General features: G+C 44.7%; 1 protein-coding gene across 1 annotated transcript in view; it reads left to right on the top strand.

The window, feature by feature from the left end:
• Positions 1–19,005, top strand: part of cacna1ia (calcium voltage-gated channel subunit alpha1 Ia) — a 196,721-nt gene that overhangs the window by 46,282 nt on the left and 131,434 nt on the right. The window contains exons 5-8 of the mRNA XM_052042941.1: positions 569–884; positions 4,041–4,133; positions 8,815–9,106; positions 14,559–14,914. Coding sequence (XP_051898901.1) covers positions 569–884; positions 4,041–4,133; positions 8,815–9,106; positions 14,559–14,914 — 1,057 coding nt within the window. The remainder of the gene's footprint in view (positions 1–568; positions 885–4,040; positions 4,134–8,814; positions 9,107–14,558; positions 14,915–19,005) is intronic.

The raw sequence follows: 19,005 nt of genomic DNA on the forward strand, positions 1-19,005 counted from the left end.
GTATTTCCTACATTAATGATCCCTCCTTCACCACTACACAGACCCCACCTTAACCACACAGACCCCATCTTCACCACTACACTGACCCCACCTTCACCACTACACAGACCCCAGCCTCAGAACTATCCAAGCTCCCTCACCTAACTATTCCAGAGGCCTGAGTTCACTACTGCTCAGGCCACAGCCTAACTATTGCATAGACTTCAGCCTCACAACTAAACAGTCCCCAGCCTCACTACTGCACAGGCTCCAGCCTCACTACTAAACAGACCCAAGCCTCACTAATGCACATACCCCAGCCTCACTACTGCACCGACCCCAGCCTCACTACTGAACAGACCCCAGCCTCACTACTAAACAGACCCCAGCCTCAAAACCACCCAGTCTCCAATCTCACCACTCCTTGTGCCTCAACCTCTCTGTACAAGTCCCAACCCCACTACGACACAACCAGGCCACTGCCTCACCTCAACACAGGCCCCTGTGACCTCCACCAGCAGACATCTGCTCCCTTGTCTTGTGATCTTGTGATCTCAACTTTCGCTCACCTGTTTCTGTCTGTTTACAGGTACAATGGTCTTTCCCTGCCTCAGTACTACCACCCTGAGAAGGATGATGAAACCCCTTTCATCTGCTCTCTGTCCGGAGATAACGGGATAATGGGATGTCATGAGATCCCAGTGCTGAGGGACAATGGACACGAATGCTGCCTGGACAAGGATGACTATTACTACTATGCAGCCTTGGGCCAGGAGCTCAACGTTACTGGGGGATGTGTCAACTGGAACCGGTACTACACTGCCTGCCAAACTGGGGACAAGAACCCTCACAAAGGAGCCATTAACTTCGACAACATTGGCTACGCATGGATTGTGATATTTCAGGTACTAATCGAGCTCATACCCCTCACATCTCTCGCCCTACCTCCCCACAAACCACCAATCAATCTCCTTCAATGTTCCTACTTTCTGTTGTTGAATCCCATCTAGAATTACCCACATAAGCCATTCAGAAGTCTGATGGGAGCTGAAATAACACTCAGTGGTTTGATATTCAATCCATTCTGTCCCTGATTTACCAGTGGGGTATGCCACTTCAAAGTCAAAGTCGAGTGTATTGTCATACACACAAGTATATGTGCAAGGAGTGGGAGTAGGCCATTTGGCCCATCGAGCCTGCTCCGCCATTCAATAACATCATGACTGATCTGGCCATGGACTCAGATCCATCTACCTGCCTTTTCCCCATAACCCTTAATTCCCCTACAATGGAAAAATCTAACTGCGTCTTAAATATATTTAATGAGGTAGCCTCTACTGCTTCCCTGGGCAGAGAACTCCACAGATTCACTGCTCTCTGGGAAAAGCAGTTTCTCCTGATCTCCATCCTAAATCTACTCCCCCGAATCTTGAGGCTATATCCCCTAGTTCTAGTCTCACCTACCAGTGGAGGCAAGCTTCTTGCCTCTATCTTATCTATCCCTTTCATAATTTTATATGTTTCCATAAGATCCCCTCTCATTCTTCTGAAAATGAAAAACTTACTTGCAGCATCATCGCAGGTATGTAGCATCAGAGACACAACATTCACAAGAAAAGCATACATTATCCAAAGCTATACAGGAGAGAACACAATTAGAACAAAAAAAAACAAAGTCCCTTGTAGTATAAAGTGATCAAAGTGGTCATAGTGTTGCTATACTGAGGTAGTGATTAGGGTTGTGCAGGTTGGTTCAAGAACCAAATGGTTGAAGGGGAGTAGCTGTTCTTGAACCTGGTGATGTGAGACTTCAGGCTTCTGTATCTCCTGCCTGATGGTAGCTGCGAGAAGATGGCATGGCCTGGATGGTGGGTTGCACTTCAATCAAATGCAACTTCACCAAATTAATATTTTGTTTTTCAATGTCAGAGACAATTGGGACATGGAAGGTTAAAATTCTTTCCTCATTTACCTATGTCAATTGCCCAGGAAAGTAATAGCTGGACTTTATACCCACATCTGAAATTCAGGTAGACATTGTATGTCAGTCCTACATAGCACGTTCACAACAAGCAACTGATGACCTATTTACCAACATATGATTTAGGGGCACAACTCGATCTTGTAAGCCTGCTCTGACCTTCAACAAGGTTGTAGCTGATTGATTATTACCATGACCTCCCCTCATTCTCAACTACCCAGGGCAACTTTTCACCCTCCTTGCTTATCAACCTCTGCCCTAAAAATAGCCAAAGACTCGGCTTGCACCACCCTTCAGGGAGGATAGTTCCAAAGACTCACAACCCTCGGAGAGAAAACCAGTCTAACTCTGTCTTCACAAGATCACAAGACAAGGGAGCAGAAGTAGGCCATTCGGCCCATTGAGTCTGCTCCAAAGAAAAGGGAAAAAGAAAAAGAAAAAAGAAAGTCTTAAATGTGTGATCCCCTTATTTTTAAACAGCGACCCCCTAATTTGACATAAGAAAATCTTGAACTATTCACCCTTGAGTTATATAACTTGAATTATACATCCTCTCTGTACCCACCCTTTCATGACCTGCATTTCCCAGTCTGTGGCGCGTTCAAGAGGATAACTTTGGCCCACTGGTTCCCGAGGCTCTCCACCACGAGGTGTTTCCACCAGCTTTGGGTTTGTAGATTCATAGATGGTGATCGATTCCTGTGATTGGTGAACGATTCTGTTATTGTTGTACCAGGTGTCTCCTGGGCGGGTCAAAGGTGAACCGGATGGACGTTGGTCCATTTTTATGATCAGAGGTCCAGATGGGGGCTTAAGAAGCTTTGGCTGACCAGAGGACCGTACTTTGCTGGTGGGGGAAGGAATGGAGATCAGGACCACCATCAGAAAGTTTGGAGTGGATGCAAGGGAGCTCAAAGTGTTGCTAATTGAGACCAGGGTTGATTAAGATCAAACTGATGATGGGATTGCTACCATGGTGGGAGCAAGCACAAAAGGACATGAGATAAATAATGTGACCTGCCTCAGTGAGCCCGATCTGGAACAGATTTGGAAAGAGTGTCATCCCCAGGAATGCCCATTAACAGCCACTCCCAGTGCAACATTCCAAACGGAGAACGGATATTTCGATATGCCCCTGATGCAGATATCGCACGAGCTGGTCATGTCTGGCCAAAGTTCCCGGGTGAAGCAAATCAATAGTCATTACTGCATCCGACCCCAGGAAAAGATTACATTGCACCAAAATAAACAACGATAGAATTTAATCAGCAACTGTGACAGATGCTGTGGACTATTCCCACATCTTGACAGTTTGTCTGCACCACATTTTCGGTTATCTGGAACCTTGGATGGCACGGTGACTCACACTTAGTGCTGCTGCTCTACAGTTCCAGCAACCTGCCTTCACTCCTGACCTCAGGTGCTGCCGGTGTGAAGTTTCCATGCTTTCTCCGTGACCCTGTGGGTTTCTCCCAGTTTCCTCCCACATCCCAATGATGTCTTGGTAGATTAATTGGCCACTGCTATCCCCAGTGTAGGTGGGTGATAGGCGTGTGGGAGAAAATAAGTTGCAAAGCTACGAGAAATTTCCTCAACTGCTCTGATGGGTTTCGAAGCTCCTACGACCATCTGGGAGTCTAGCCTGGATGAATTTCCCTCTCTAAACACTTCTCATGCAGCCTACATGGCATGATGAGGCAGCAGATATCACAGACGCAGGTTCAATCCTGACCTCCGATGCTGCCTGTGTGGAGTTTGCATTCTCCCTATAACTGCATGGGTTTCTTTGGGATTCTCCAGTTTCCTCCCACATCCCAACGACGGACTGCTTGGTTAACAGGGTACTGTGGTGTTGCTAACTGCTAATAAGAGGATTTGATAGGCAGGTGAGAGGGAATGAGTTGCAGGCCAACAGAGGAATACAGCATGGGCATTGGGACTGATGGGATCCAGAATGGGCCGAACGGCCTCCTTCTGTGTCACAATCTCAATAAGTAACCTGGGAAGGGCAGGAGATGCTTCTTCTCTGTGGGGACAACACTGCTTGGATGCTAATGCAGCTCTCCTCTTCTTTCAACAGGTGATCACCCTGGAAGGTTGGGTTGAAATCATGTACTATGTGATGGATGCACATTCCTTCTACAACTTCATTTATTTCATCTTGCTAATTATAGTAAGTATTCCGAGGGTGGAAACCTCCAGCTCTGTGTACCTTCAGTAGCGTGTGCTGCAGGAACCTCTTTAAGAGGACATTTCTCCCTCTCGTCACCTGCTGTTGGTTGTGATGGAAGAAATTTATTCCAACAGGCAACAATAATGTGAATTGTACAGCGCTTCGACAAAGTAAGCTGTCATAAAAGCAATAACAGAAAGAACATAGAACTAGAACAGTATAGCTCAGGAACAGGCCCTTTGTCCCACGATGTTGTACTGAACTAATTAAACTGATAATTAAAAGCCTACTGAACAAGTCCCTTCTGCCTACGTAATATCCATATCCCTCCATTCTCTGTGCATCAATATGGCTATCTAAGAGCCTCTTAAATGGTTATATCATATTTGCTTCCACCACCATGCATGGCAGCACATTCCAGGCACCCACCACTCTCTGTGTAAAAAACTTTCCCTGCAGGTCTCCTTGGAACTTATCCCCTCTCACCTTAAATGCATGCCCTCTAGTATTAGACATTTCAATCCTGGGAAAAAGATACCAACGGTCTACTCTATCTATGCCCATTAAAATCTTATAAACCTCTATCAGATCTCCACTCAGCCTCCGCTGCTCCAGAGAAATCAAGCCAAGTTTGTCCAACCTCTCCTTATAGTACCTGTCCTCTAATCCTGGCAGCATCCTGGTGAACCTCTTCTGCACCCTCTCCAAAGCCTCGACATCCTTCCTATAATGGGGCAACCAAACTGAACGCAACACTCTAGACACAGCCTAAGCAGAGTTTTATAAAGCTGCAACATAACTTCCTGACTCGTGAACTCAATACCCCAATTCATAAAGGCAAGTATGCCATACTAGAGAAACAAAGGACTGCAGATGCTGGAATCTAGATGAAAAACACAATGCTGGAGGAACTCAGCAGGCCAGGCAGCATCCGTGGAGAAAAGCAGGCGGTCAACGTTTCAGGTCAGGACCCTTCTTCACAAGTCCTGAAGAGAGGTCTGGACCCAAAACATTGACCACCTGCTTTTCTCCACAGATGCTGCCTGGCCTGCTGAGTTCCTCCAGCATTATAGTGTTTTTCATCAAGCATGCCATTTGACTTCTTTACCATCCTACCAACTTGTGCAGAACTTGGGGCTGTGCCAATGATTGAAACGTACAAGATTGTTATGGGGCTTTCAGGGTCGATATTGGCTTGTGTCTGGAATCTGGGTCAAGAAATAAGGGGTGGGCCATTCAGGACGCAGGTAAGAAGAAATCTCTTCACCCAGCTGTCTACTTCATTTCCAGCTGTGGGATCTTGCCATGCACAGTGCACCTGTGGTATCCCTATACTGCAATGCTTATAAGCACCTAAAGAAATTGGAACAGGAATAAGCCATTCACTAGTTTTTCACTGTACCTAGGTACGTGTGACAATAATAATAAACCAATTTACCGCTGTGATCATGGCTGATCTGCTCCAAGCCTCAATTCTGCTTCTGGGCCCTCTATTCCCTAATCTTTCAAAACATATCTGCTTCTTCTCCAAATACTCTGAATGATAAATTCCTCGATATTCCATCAGGAGGGGGAGCTTTTGTTTTATTATTTTATTCTAATGCTTTGGTAGGTCACAACCAGTTTGAAAAGGGCTCCCTGCTCTTTGCCTTCAAAAGAAAAATGGGGTGAAAAAAAAACAGTTAAAAATAATTTGGAAGAAATAACAACTGGGAAGGATAATCAGATTGCCTGGGGTTTACTGCATTGTCAGAGAAAGTCTCAACACTCCCTTGCTGCCTGTCTCATGATCTTCACTGCAGATTTTATCAGTTTTCAAATCCAGAAATGTTTCTTTTTCTCTGCAAGGAGCTTGCTTCTGCATTCTGATTGAACTTGTACGAGAGACAAATTAGAAACTAGACCCATTGACTAGTCCCCCATCCAACCACAACAGTGCAGGCAGCTTCTGTGGTAAATGATACTGACAGCGATTCAGGTCAATCACATTTTATCAGAAGGCTTCTTATTTTTTGTTCATGAGGAGCAAGCATTGCAGTTATCACTCATCCCCAGTTGTGCTTCAAGTGAGTGACTTGCTGGGACCTTTTTGGGGGGCGGTTAGGCATCTACTCTCTCAATGGGTCTGGTGTCGCAAATAGGCCAGAGCCAGCAAAGACAGCACATTCAAAAAGCAAAATTTTGCAGATGCTGGACATCTGAAATAAAACCAGAAAATACTGGACATATTCAGTAGGTCAGGCAGCATCTGTGGAGAGAGAAACAAAAGGTAACATTTCAGACTGATCGCCTTTCAGGAAGAAAGTCTCAACTGAAATAGCTTGGCTAGAATTAAATGTTTTATCTGGAGTGAGTCTCTGAAGAAAGGTCATTGACTTGAAACGTGAGCCCTGTTTTTCCCTCTGCATCGATGCTGCCTGACCTGTTGAGTATTTCGAGCACTTTCTGCTTTTATTAAAGTGACAGGTTTTCTTTGCTGAAGGACATTAGTGAACCCAAATCTCTTTTCTTTGGTTTCCATTACCGATATCAGCTTTTAATTTTAGATTTTTTGAATTATTTGGATGCAAATTTCCAAGTTGCAGAGGTAAGATTTGTCTCCAGATAGAGGTGAGGCTCCCAGATCACCTGTATGGTCACATCAACCTGAAACATTAATTGTTTCTCTCCACAACTGTTAGGGAGGGCTGGGAGTGATTTCTGATCAAGTAGACAAGTTCAGGGACAATCAGAGAGATGGGAGTGAATGGGAGGGTTGAGATCAGTGGAGGGCAGTGAGGTTTGTGTCATGGGTTTGGAGGAGGTCAAGAGTTTGCAGGGTGAGTGATGGAATTTGCCTTAGAGGTATCCCTGTCCTGAACAACAGAATGAGCATATAGTTGTCTTGGGAGTAGCCAACCACAGTCTCTCCTTGGAACAACATAGACCACAAGAAAATAGGAGCAAGAGTAGGCCACTCAGCTCCTCAAGCCTGCCCTGCTTTTAAATATGATCGTGGCTGATCTATGCTGGCCTCAACTCTTCCTCTGTTCCAGATCCCCATAGCCCTCAATCCCCAATCTTTCAAAACATTTTCTACCTCCACTTTATATACTTACAACAAGCTGGCCTCCATAACTATCTAGGGCATAGAATTCCAGAGATTTGCCACTCTCTATGAAAAGAAACTCCTAAGCCCTCAGTTTTAAATGACTGGCTCCTTATCTTGAAACTATGTTCCCTCGTTCAGTATAGTGGTGCTGCAGTGGTTAAATTATTGGTTATCCAGAGGCCTGGACTAACAATCCAGAGTTCAAATCCCACCACTGCAACTGTAGACTTTAAATTCAGGTTAATAACCTGGTATAACAACAACTAATCTTAGTAATAATGACCACATAAACTGCCAGACTGCCATATAAAAGCCCAGATGGCTCATTGATGTCCATCAGAGAATAATATCTGTTATCCTTACCTGCTCTCTCCTATATCTTGAATACCTCCTGAAATGGTCTAGATAACCATTCAGTTCAAGAGTAATTAAGAATATGTAGTAAACGTTGGCCTTTCTAGCAATGCCCAGATCCCAAAAAGTGAGGAAAAAATGCTTTTCCTAGCCATTTAATTTTAATCACTGCATCATTGGCAGTTGTGCCTTCAGCTACCAGGATCCCAAGTTCTGCAATTCCTTCCTTTATCCCTCAACTCCCTCTTTCCCTTTAAGATGATCCTCAAAACCTTGCACTTTGTCCCAGCTTCTGATTACCTGCCCTAACGTGTTTCAATATCAATTGTCGTTCAACTATGCTCCAGTGAAGCTCCTTGGGACACTTTGCTGCCTAAAATATAAGGCAATCCACAAACAAAGTACTGCAGACACTCAAAATAAACCCAGAAAACGATGGAAATACACAGGCAGTGTCTGTAGAGAGTCAACATTTCCAGATCACTGAACAGCAACATAAATGGATGTTGTTATTGTGCATCGGACTAAACTAGCCATACACGGAGATATTAGGTAAGGTTTAAGGAACATCTAGAGAGGGTTAGGGAGGGAATACTGGAGCTCAGAGGCCAGGCATCTGGAGGAACAGCCACCAATAGTGGAACATTAAAATCAGGGATGCTTTAAGAGGCCAAAATTAGAGGAGCACAATTCGGGATTGGTGAGTGGATGGTGCAAGGCAAAGTGCAAGGTTTTGAGGATCGTCTTAAAGGGGAAGAGGGAGCTGAAGGATAAGGGAAGTAATTGCAGAACTTGGGATCCTGGTAGCTAAAGGCACAACTGCCAATGTCACAGTGATTGAAATTAAATGGTTGGGTATTCAATGTTGATTTTCATTCTCAGAGTGAAACTAGATAAAGACCCTTTCTCAGTTTTGGGGGAACAAACAAAGATAGTTGGCAAATGACCGACAGCAGAATATTACCAGCTGCTGGTGTCCGAGGAAGTGGCAGCAATATTATGAGCGCCAGATTGCGTTGTAAAGTCCCAGATTCAAACATTATTTGATGCAATCAATAACTTTTAGAAGGGAATTAATGGAAAGAAAAGTTGAAAAAAGGCTGTGGGTTGAGTGAGACTAATTGGATTAGGTCAGTCAGGGAACTGATGGGTACAGTGACCTACTCCTTCACGTTATTCTGCATAGTCCGTTCTTCGAGTCAACAATCTGCTCACATCCCTACTCCTTATCCACAGGTGGGGTCCTTCTTCATGATTAACCTCTGCTTGGTGGTCATAGCCACGCAGTTCTCGGAGACGAAACAGAGGGAGCACCAGCTGATGCAGGAGCAGCGGGCTCTGTACTTCTCATCCAGCACGCTGGCCAGCTTTGCAGAGCCGGGCGACTGCTACGAGGAGATCTTCCAGTACGTGTGCCACATCCTACGCAAGGCCAAACGGCGAACGACGGCGCTGTATGCCAGCCTCCACACCGGGGTTCAGGGCATCCGACGAGCTCCCGACCTCAGCATCTGCCAGAACAAGTGCGGTAGGTTGTCAGGGGTCTTGTCCTGGCCTTGTAGTGCACCAGACAGCTGGCTACGGTTCACCCAAAAGGCAAACTCCTTTTCCTACAGTAATTCAAAATCTTGCAGATGCCAGAAGTCTGAAACAAAACCAGAAAATACCAGAAATTCTCAGCCAGTCAGGCAGCATCCATGGAGAGAGAAACAGAGTCACCGTTTCAGGCCATAGGACCATAGATCATAAGACCATAAAACAAAGAAGCAGAATTAGGCCATTCGGCCCATCGAGTCTGCTTCACCGTTGGATGATGGCTAATTTATTATTCCCTCTCAATCCCATTCGCCATAACCTTTTCCCAGTTCTGATGACCTTTCATCCATCACGATGGATCACATTGGTCTAGAGGTCCTCTGGTATCGGGCAACCTTCACGTGCGCTCCCTGGTAAAAGTTCTTAGAAAACTAAGCACAAAGTGACCAGGCAGACACGAGAAACTCCACAAGAAACTGGAATCTGGAGCAACGCACACAAAATGCTGGAGGAACTCAGCAGGTCAGGCATCATCTATGAAGGGAAATGGACAGTCGACATTTCAGGTCAAGATCCTTCATCTGGACTGGTGGGGGCTCAACCCAAAATGTCGACCATCCATTTCTCTCCATAGATGCTACCTGAGGTGCTGAGGGGTACCAGGCACTCTGTTTAATCTTCGGGACTGATGATAGGTCAATGATCTGAAACATTAACGCTTGTTTCTCTCAACACAAATGCTGCCTGACCTGCTAGGAATTTCCAGCATTTTCAGTTTTTCCCATCGTTCAGTCAGTAATGAACTCTTGATCTCCCACTCTATCTCATCGTGGCCTTTTATTTGTCTACTTGCACTGCACTTTCTCTGTAGCTGCAACACTATATTCTGCATTCTGGTTTTCTTCCTACCAGCTCAATGTACTTACACGTGGAATTGCCTGGATGGCATGCAAAACAAAAGCTTTTCACTGTTTCTCGGTACATGTGACAATAATAAGGTAAGGTAAGGTATTTTTATTAGTCACATGTACATCGAAACACACAGTGAAATGCATCTTTTGTATAGAGTGTTCTGGGGGCAGCCCGCAAGTGTTGCCACGCTTCCAGCGCCAACATAGCATGCCCACAACTTCCTAACCCGTACGCCTTTGGAATGTGGGAGGAAACCGGAACACCTGGAGGAAACCCACGCAGACACAGGGAGAACATAAAGCTCCTTACAGACAGCGGCCGGAATTGAACCCGGGTCGCTGGCGCTGTAATAGCGTTATGCCAACCGCTACACTACCGTGCCTGCCCAACCAATGCCAATGCCAAGCATGACCCTGTTCTTCTAGGTACCTCTCACCTGAATTCTCTGCACAGCTCCTTTTTGGCATTAAGCCTCTCTAACCTCCCATTCTGTCACAGACATTTCTTCTGTGTTTCCTTCTCACAGATGCTGCCTGACCCATTGAGTAATTTCACCATTTTCCATTTTTTATTATATGTTTCCACAACCTCAGGACAGCCCAAGGCACTTCAGAGCCTGTGGGCTAGTGTCTGATTGCTGCTGTAAAACACATCAGCCAGCTCGTATGCACCCACAAGCAGCAAACAGTTAATAATTTTTGGTTAAAGTGATCCAAATGATCAGGTTATTTGGTCACCTAAAAAAATGCAGGAAATACTCAGCAGGTCAGGCAGCATCAGTGGATAGAAAAACAAAGTTGATGTTTCATGTTGGATGACCTTTCATCAGAACCCTGATGAGAAGCCAACAACCTTCAAGGCTTTCTGTACGTCTTTCTTCACAGATGCTGCCTGACCTGCTGAGTACTTCCAGCTTTGTTTCAGGATTTCATTATCTGCAGTATTTTACTTTAAAATTATTGTTATTGGGTAATATTGCCCAAGAGTCATGGAGTTATACCACATGAAAACTGTCCCTTCAGCCCATCTCAACCATGCCGACCAATAGCTAGTCCTATTTGCCCTGAATTTGGTTCATATGCCTCTAAACCCTTTCTACCCATTATATCCACTACTTTCTGTGTGAAGAAGTTGCCCCTCAGGACTGTTTCAAATCTTTCCCCTCTCACCTTAAACCTATGCCCTCCAATTTTTGATTCCCCAACCCTGGGGAAAAAGACTGAGTGCATTCACCCTATCCATGTCCATCATGATTTTATACACTTCTATATGGTCAGTATATACCTCTATAATCACTTGGTGATTAATTCTCCTAAGACATTCTACCAGGCAGCATATGTGACGATATACGGAACGAGCTGCCAGAGGAAGAGGTTGAAGCAGGTACAACAACGATGCTGGACAGGTACATGGATAGATAAGGTTTAGAAGGATATGAGCCAATTGTGGGCAAATGGGACTAGCTTATGGGCGTCTTGGTCGGCATGGACGAGTTAGGCTGAAGGGCCTGTTTCTGTGCTGTATTATTCTATGACTCTGATTCGAAGTGATCTGGGACGCATTGGGTATTGGGCATTCCATAAAGTCTGTGATTTTCCTTCATTCTCCTTGGATCTGATGTGTCAACAGATGGAGCATCCCGGATACGTGCTGTGATGTGCAGTGTAGGCTTACGCTACACATGGCTGTGATGTCAGCAGAGTGGGCCATTTGTGCAGAAGGAGAGCAGACAAGGTCCCCATCTAAGGATGCCCCAGTCCATAGCACTCAACACTAGGAATCTGCTTTAGGTAGATTCTCCTTTATGTTGGCAGTTCTCCCTCAGGCACTTCTCTCCCCCACACCCCCATCCACCAAACCGGTTACAACCCAAATCTCCAACCATCTTCACACCCAGTCACAACCCAGACTCAAGGCCCCAAAGATGGAGTGCACAGAGGTAGTGCATGGAACTTGTGAAGCTTTGTCTTATTGTACGTGAGACCTTCGACCTTGTGTTCAACAGAACTCTGTAAGTGGAGAGGAACACTCATTTGCCCACCTGTTCAATGTGCTTTCTTAAACATTAAAGAATTTCCAAGCGACTTTAGAAAGGCAAATGCAATGAATGAGCAAAAGGCTCAGTCTGTGATCGGGTGGTGGGGAGAGGCCAGGACACGTTATATGGTGAAATCTATTTTGTGAGATGAAAGAGTGCAGCAATGGGGCAAGAAACAACCAACAGGCTTAGAAGAGGTGTAAGTAGCAGCAGCAGGATTATTATGTGTAGACATTGCATGTGGAAGGCTGTAATGTGTCTGATCAGGAGGTGAGGCCATTCATCAAGCTTGCAGTGAGCTTAATTGGAGCAGTGTAGGAAACTCATGTTAGCAGAATGGGGAATTAAAGTGATCGGTGACCAGTATTTAAGGATTGCACTTGCAGAACTGAACAGAGGATCTCAGAGAATATTCACGAAATGCGGTGGAAGAATATTCAGGCAGATGACCATAGCCATCAGTAAAACTGCTGTCAGTGATGGCAGGAACTGCTGTTGATTCAAGTCTTTGTTGGGTAGTTTGCTTCTTTATGAGAAAAATTTGTGGTACTTTTATATCGATTTATTTAGTCACTTATTTGCATAAATTGTTGCACCATTTCAACCAACCAGACAGAGTGGTAAATACTGGCATCGCAAATTGTCATCAGAAGGAAGCTGATTTTCATAGATACCAAACTACTTCACACCAGTGTTGGAAGTGCTGAGTGAGCTGTTAGACCCAGACTCCCATCAAGTACTCATCACGTATCCCACTCATTTGCCAGGCCAACATTCGTCCTTCGATATTCATCTCAGAATAATGTCACTAAAACCACCTCCATGTGGAGTGTGGGGTCTTGCTGTGCAAAACCTTGAATTGTCTGTTTCCTGTAAGTCTTACTTTGGCTGTAATACATGTAAGGATGTCCTGAGGTTGCGAATGGCACTGTAGAATTGTATTTCTTTTGAAGGAAAGGGAAATAAAGATGTTTCTGATTTGACTCTGTTGACTGAGTCTTTGGAGCAAAGGAAAATGAGGGGTGATCTTACAGAGGTATATAAAATCATGAGGGCCACAGAAAGGGTGAATGCGCACAGTCTTTTTCCTAGGGAGAACTTGAGGGCATAGGTTTAAGGTGAGAGGGGAGAGATTTAATAGGAACTTGAGGGGCAACTTTTTTACGTGAAGGGTGGTCTGTATGTGGAATGAGCTGCCAGAGGAAGTGGTTGAGGCAGGTACATTAATAACTTTAAAAAGACAGTTGGACAGGTACATGGATAGGAAAGGTTAAGAAGGTTATGGGCCAAACGCAGGCAAATGGGACTAGCTTAGATGAACATCTTGGTCGGCATGGACAAGTTGGGCCGAAGGGCCTGTTTCTGTGATGTATGACTCCATGACTGAGTCAGAGCTGTGATTCATCATCAGGTCAGACTGGCCTTGTGTATTACTGTGCTTTAGAGACATTGGATCAGGGAAAGGCGATTCAGTCTCTTGAGTCTGTCCCACTGTTCGGTGAGATCAGGGTTGATCTGTGACCCAGTTCCATTTACCTGCCTTTGGCTCAGCCATCAGTACCTACAGCCATCGGGTTCTTGAACCAACCTGCACAACCCGAACCCTACCCCAGCAATGGAACACTATGGACCACCTCTTGCACTATCATGGACTTGACTCTTCATTGTCTTGTATAACTTATATCCTGTGTGTTGTCTGTACCTACGTGCCTGTGATGCTGCTGCAGGCAAGTTTTTCATTGTACCTGCACCTCACCGGACTTGTGCACATGACAATAAACTCAACTTGATTTAACTTGGCTATCAATTTCAAATCTTAGAATAGCAGCATTTGTGAAGAGGGTTTTGAACCTCTCCATGTAGAAGTGTTTCTGTACTCCTGGAAGTCATGTCTAACCCCAGTCTCCCCTCCAGTGGAAATAGTTTCTTTCTTTAAGTTCTCCTAAATATATTAAAAATTGGACCATCCTTTAACCTACCCCGGTCACTCTCTCTTCTCCTTCCTTCCATCGGGCAGAAGATACGTAAGCTTAAGAATATGCATCACCAGGGTCAAGGGCAGCTTCTATCTCGCTGTTGAATGGACCTTTTGTACGATAAAAATGAAAACTCTTGGCCTCACAATCTACCTCATCATGACCCTTGTACCTCTTATTGTCTGCCTACACTGTACTTTCTCTGTAACTGGAACACTATATTCTGCATTTTGTTATTTTTCCTTTCGTACTAACTCAATGTACTTATGTTTGGAATGAGCTGTCTGGATGACGTGCAGAACAAAGCTTTTCACTGCATCTCAGTACATGTGACAATAATAAATCAATTACCAATTAACCTAAATACCAAGGAAAATAGCTTGTTTGTGTAAACATTCCTCATAAATTAAGCATTGCTGTAATCCAGGCATCCTTCTGGTAGGTGCATTCCATACACCAAGGTCATTATATCCTATGTTGCTCACCTTCCCTCACATCTGTTCTCTCTTTTATCTCAGGGCACTACCACGTGACAGAGAGTTTGGAGTACACGCCATGTGCTATTGTGCAGCCAATCGCCCTGACCCTGACCTCTGACCCTGGCCACTGCCCACAGTGCAACAGCGTCGAGCAGACCCCGGCTACCAATGCCTTGGATCTGGCCGGGACTGAGGCAGGGGAGATGGAGCCGGGAAAAGAGTTGGAAGCCAGCGGGAGAGGAGGGAAGGAAGGCGAGGAGAACTGGTGCATTGACTTGTGGACGGAGGTGCGATGTAAACTGACTAATATTGTGGAGAGCAAGTACTTCAACAGAGGAATCATGATAGCAATACTGATCAACACCATTAGTATGGGCATCGAGCACCATGAGCAGGTACGACTTTAATGATACTTCCCACTAGACTGCCATTTAATTAAGATTTGAAATGATTTACTGAAGTTACCAAGCAGAGGCAGCTGACTTTGCCAGTGAGAGAGCTGGAAATTAGAAATTAGCTGCAGGTCTGTTTAGGAACAGTGACACCTGCGGAAAAGTCTGAGAAAATCGGCATTTCTAAAGTTCAGGCAGGCATGGTGCTAACTCATGTGTGGGATGTGTTGAATGGGAGATAATGGGTAAAATGTGTGGAAATGTGCTGGGGAGAATAGAGAAGCAGAATGTTGTCTAAACGGACAGAACCTGCAGAATGCTCTTGTACAGAGGAATGTGGGTGTCCTTGTGAATGAAACACAGAAAGATAGAATGCAGATACAGCAAGAAATTAGGAAGGCAAATCGAGTGCAGGCCTTCCTTGAAAAGTGCATATAATATAAAAATGGGAAGTGTTGTTATGACTATACAGTGTTGGTGAGACCACACCTGGAGTACAGCTACAGTTTGGTCTCCTTATTTAAGGAGAGAAATGCTTGGATTGGAGGCAGTTCAGAGAAGTCACTAAGTTGATTCCTGGGATGGAAGGGTTGAGGATAACAACCCTGTTATAAGACTATTGAATGACCTCTTGTACGATAAGATGGACTCTTGAACTCACAATCTACCTTGTCATGGTCTTGCACCTTATTGTCTGCCTGCATTGCACTTGCTCTGTAACTGTAACACTTTGTTCTGCATTCTGTTATTGCTTTTCTCTTGTACTACCTCAATGTACTGATGTGATGAAATGATCTGTATGGATGGCATGCAAAACAAAGTTTTTCATTGTACCTCAGTATACATGACAATACTAAACCAGTTTACCGATTTACCAAGAATTGTCCTGAGCAACTTGGCCTTGTGCTAAATAGAATTTGGAAGGATGAGGTGATTGTATTGAAACTTGTATGATTCTGAAGTTAACAAGGTAGAAGTGAGGATGTTTTGCCTCAGAGCAGAGCTGATATCAAGGGAGCATAGTTTCAGTAAAAGGCATCGATCATTTAAGACAGAGATAAGGAAGAATTTCTTCCCTCAGTGGGTCATGAATTGTTGGGACTTCTTTACTCTGGAGAGCTGTGGAAGCAAAATCATTGAATATAAACAAAGCCAAAAAATATGTTATTAGTCTATAGGGGAGTCAGGAGTAAAAGGGAACTGTCAGAAAAGTGGAACTGAAGCCAAGATTGGATCAGCCATGATCCCGATGAATGGGGGAGCAGGACTGATGGACCATATGGCTGACCTCTGCTCTTATTTCTTATGTTCTTGAGCTTTGTTATTGAAATTTGGAAACAGAATTGAGTGCAAACCTCTGAGGAGATCCACATCCTTTAGATTTTCCCTAAGTTCTTTAGAGCCAGGTACATTTTTTGAAGTGTAGTCACTGTTATAAAATAGGAAACACAGCAATCAATTTTCACGCAACAATGACGAGAGTATCTGTGGTCCTTACTCGAGGCATAATGGGTTTTTTCAGTGGCTAACTATGGACCAGGACCCTGGGAAGAACTTCCCTGGTGTGACAGGACTTTTTCCATCTGCCTGAGGAAGCAGACAGGACCCTGGTTTAGCACCTCATCCAAAAAATGGCTCCTACAGTATCACTCTAAGAGCATTAGCCTGGATTTATATACTCTGTGGAGTAGGACTCCAATCCACAACCTCTGACATGGAGGCAAAGGTTTCTGTCCATTGAGAAAGCATTGGCACACAGCGCAATCTTCTGTCTCTTGCCACAAAGTTAACATAGGTTAAGTAAATCCCAAACAAGTTCCCCGCAGATCATTTTGTGCTGTTTCAAGCATTCGCCACTGGAGTTCCTGGCTTGCTTTAAGCATTGCCAATATTCTCAGAGTCTGTGAGTCACGCTAATGTAATTTAGTCTGCTCTTCCATGAGTCACACAGTGCCAATCTCCCTTGTGCAGAGAACATCTTTTCCTGCAGTTCTGCAAGGAGGTTCTCCAGCAGTGGTATGCAAAGAATCAGCCTCGAGTCAGGAGGTAAATTGGGACACAACAGTTCATCAGTTGCCCTTACCTGGGTATAATGAAACCCCATGGCACTCAGCACTGTACTTTGGACAGGCCAAGAGCACAATGTTAAGGTTGGCCCCGAAGTGTCTGATGTGCCCACAGTGTGTTCCAGAGACATCCAAGGACAAAGAGGAGTGCTACAAAGATTTGTTTCAGTCACAGCCAGGTGAGGTTGCTGCTGGCTGCAATCCATCAAAATTTGAAAGCATATTTTTGCCATAAAAGTTAGGCACTAGCAATTTTTATAGCAAATCAGGATTCAGGAGAACCCTCTTTCCACAGAGACTGGTGGGGAAGGTGGAAGTCACTCCCACAGGGAGAGGTTGTGGCCGCTGGTTGTGGAAGCTGGGTAAGCACACAAGAGGGAATGGTACGGGAGGAAATGGCGAATGAGGGAGATGAAGTGAGTTGAAGGAGGTTAGTGTGGAACACACAGACTAGCATGGAGCGACTGAGCCAAATGCCCTGCTCTTGGAGAACAGCAATTGCAAAATCTGTGCCATCTTTTTGCCTCCTTTCTCCCTGTGCGACCCATCCTCACACTGAGAGTGTGACAGCTAATCCCCCTCCAATCACGCCGAACTACTCCCTCAAAATTCAAATATTCCCACTCCTCTCCCTCTATATCCTCACCCCATCCAGTTGATGGGTTGAGATTGGGAGCCCAAGGATGGTTGGGCACAGACCCTGAGCTGAAAAATAAGTAAAAAAGAAGCTCATTATCTATATGGTGAGAGCTTGCCAAGCTCTGAATGCAGAGAGATCTGGGCGTCCTAGTGCATAATTCATGAAAGGCCAGTATTCAGGTGGATCAAGTAATTCAGAAATCTAACAAAACGTTATCATTTATTGCAAGGGGAATTGAATACAAATGTAGGTAAGTTATGTTTCAGTTGTGCAGATGCATTGGCAAGATCACATTGGGAAAACTGCCTACTGTATTGTTCCCCTGAAGGAATACTGTTAATGAGTTGGATGCAATTCAGAGAAAGTTTTCTGGACTTAATACGTGGAATGGGCAGGTTACCAAAAGAATAAAGTTACACTTGTATTTCCTGGAGTTTAAGGGATGAGATGGGGACTTGTTTGGAACTTATATGTTCTTAAGGGTTCTTGATAGGTTTGATATACATAGAGAGAACGTTTCTTCTGGGAGAATGTAAAGATGGGAGTCACTGTTTATAAATGGGGGTTTGCCCATTTAAGATATGGAAGAGGCAATATTGTTTCTCTCAGAGGAGTTCTTGAGTCTTTGGAAATCTCCTCCTCAACGAATGGTGGAAGCAGGGTCTGAGGTAGGGTAGTTAAGGTAGTCTTTTAGATAGATTCTTGATAAGCCAGGGGTGAAAGGTTGCCACGGAAAGATCGGAGTACAGAGTAGAGATTGCAATCAGATCAGCCTTGATCTTAGTAAATGGTAGGGCATGCACGAAGGGCTGAATAGGAGGATTGCTCCTACTTCCTATTTGTGTATGTGGAAGAGTCTTGCACAGGTTTACATTGGAGATGATAATGATTCCTAAGGTCAAGCTCTGGGAGGATATCACCTTCAACCTGTGGAGTTCAGAAGAATGCAGGGTGATCTTATTGAAACATATAAGGTCCTAAGAAAGCATGACAGGATAGATGTGGAGATAGTTCCACCAGTAGGAGAGGCTTGAATGAGGGACATGTAAAGGGGACGGTCTCTTGAAACTGTTTGATCTTCTCGCAGAGGGTGTTGAATTGCTGCAATTCTCAGCCTCAGAGGGTTGTGGAGGCTAGATCACTGGGAGTATGTAAAGAGGAGGTCGATAAATATTTGAAAGATTGGGTGGGAGTATATAAAGAGATCACAACATTTTTAAAAGATTGGGGAAGTGAGGGCAATGTGGAACTGACACAGAGGAGGAGTTAAGACCTGGGACAGATCAGCCATGATCGTGTTGAATGGCAGGGCAGGCTCGAGGGGCTGAGTGGCCTACTCCTACACTTTTTTCTTGCGTTCTTGTGACCAGCAATCTCTGTACCACACA

Source organism: Pristis pectinata, chromosome 33, assembly GCF_009764475.1.
Source record: "Pristis pectinata isolate sPriPec2 chromosome 33, sPriPec2.1.pri, whole genome shotgun sequence".
NCBI classification, from domain to species: Eukaryota; Metazoa; Chordata; class Chondrichthyes; order Rhinopristiformes; family Pristidae; genus Pristis; species Pristis pectinata.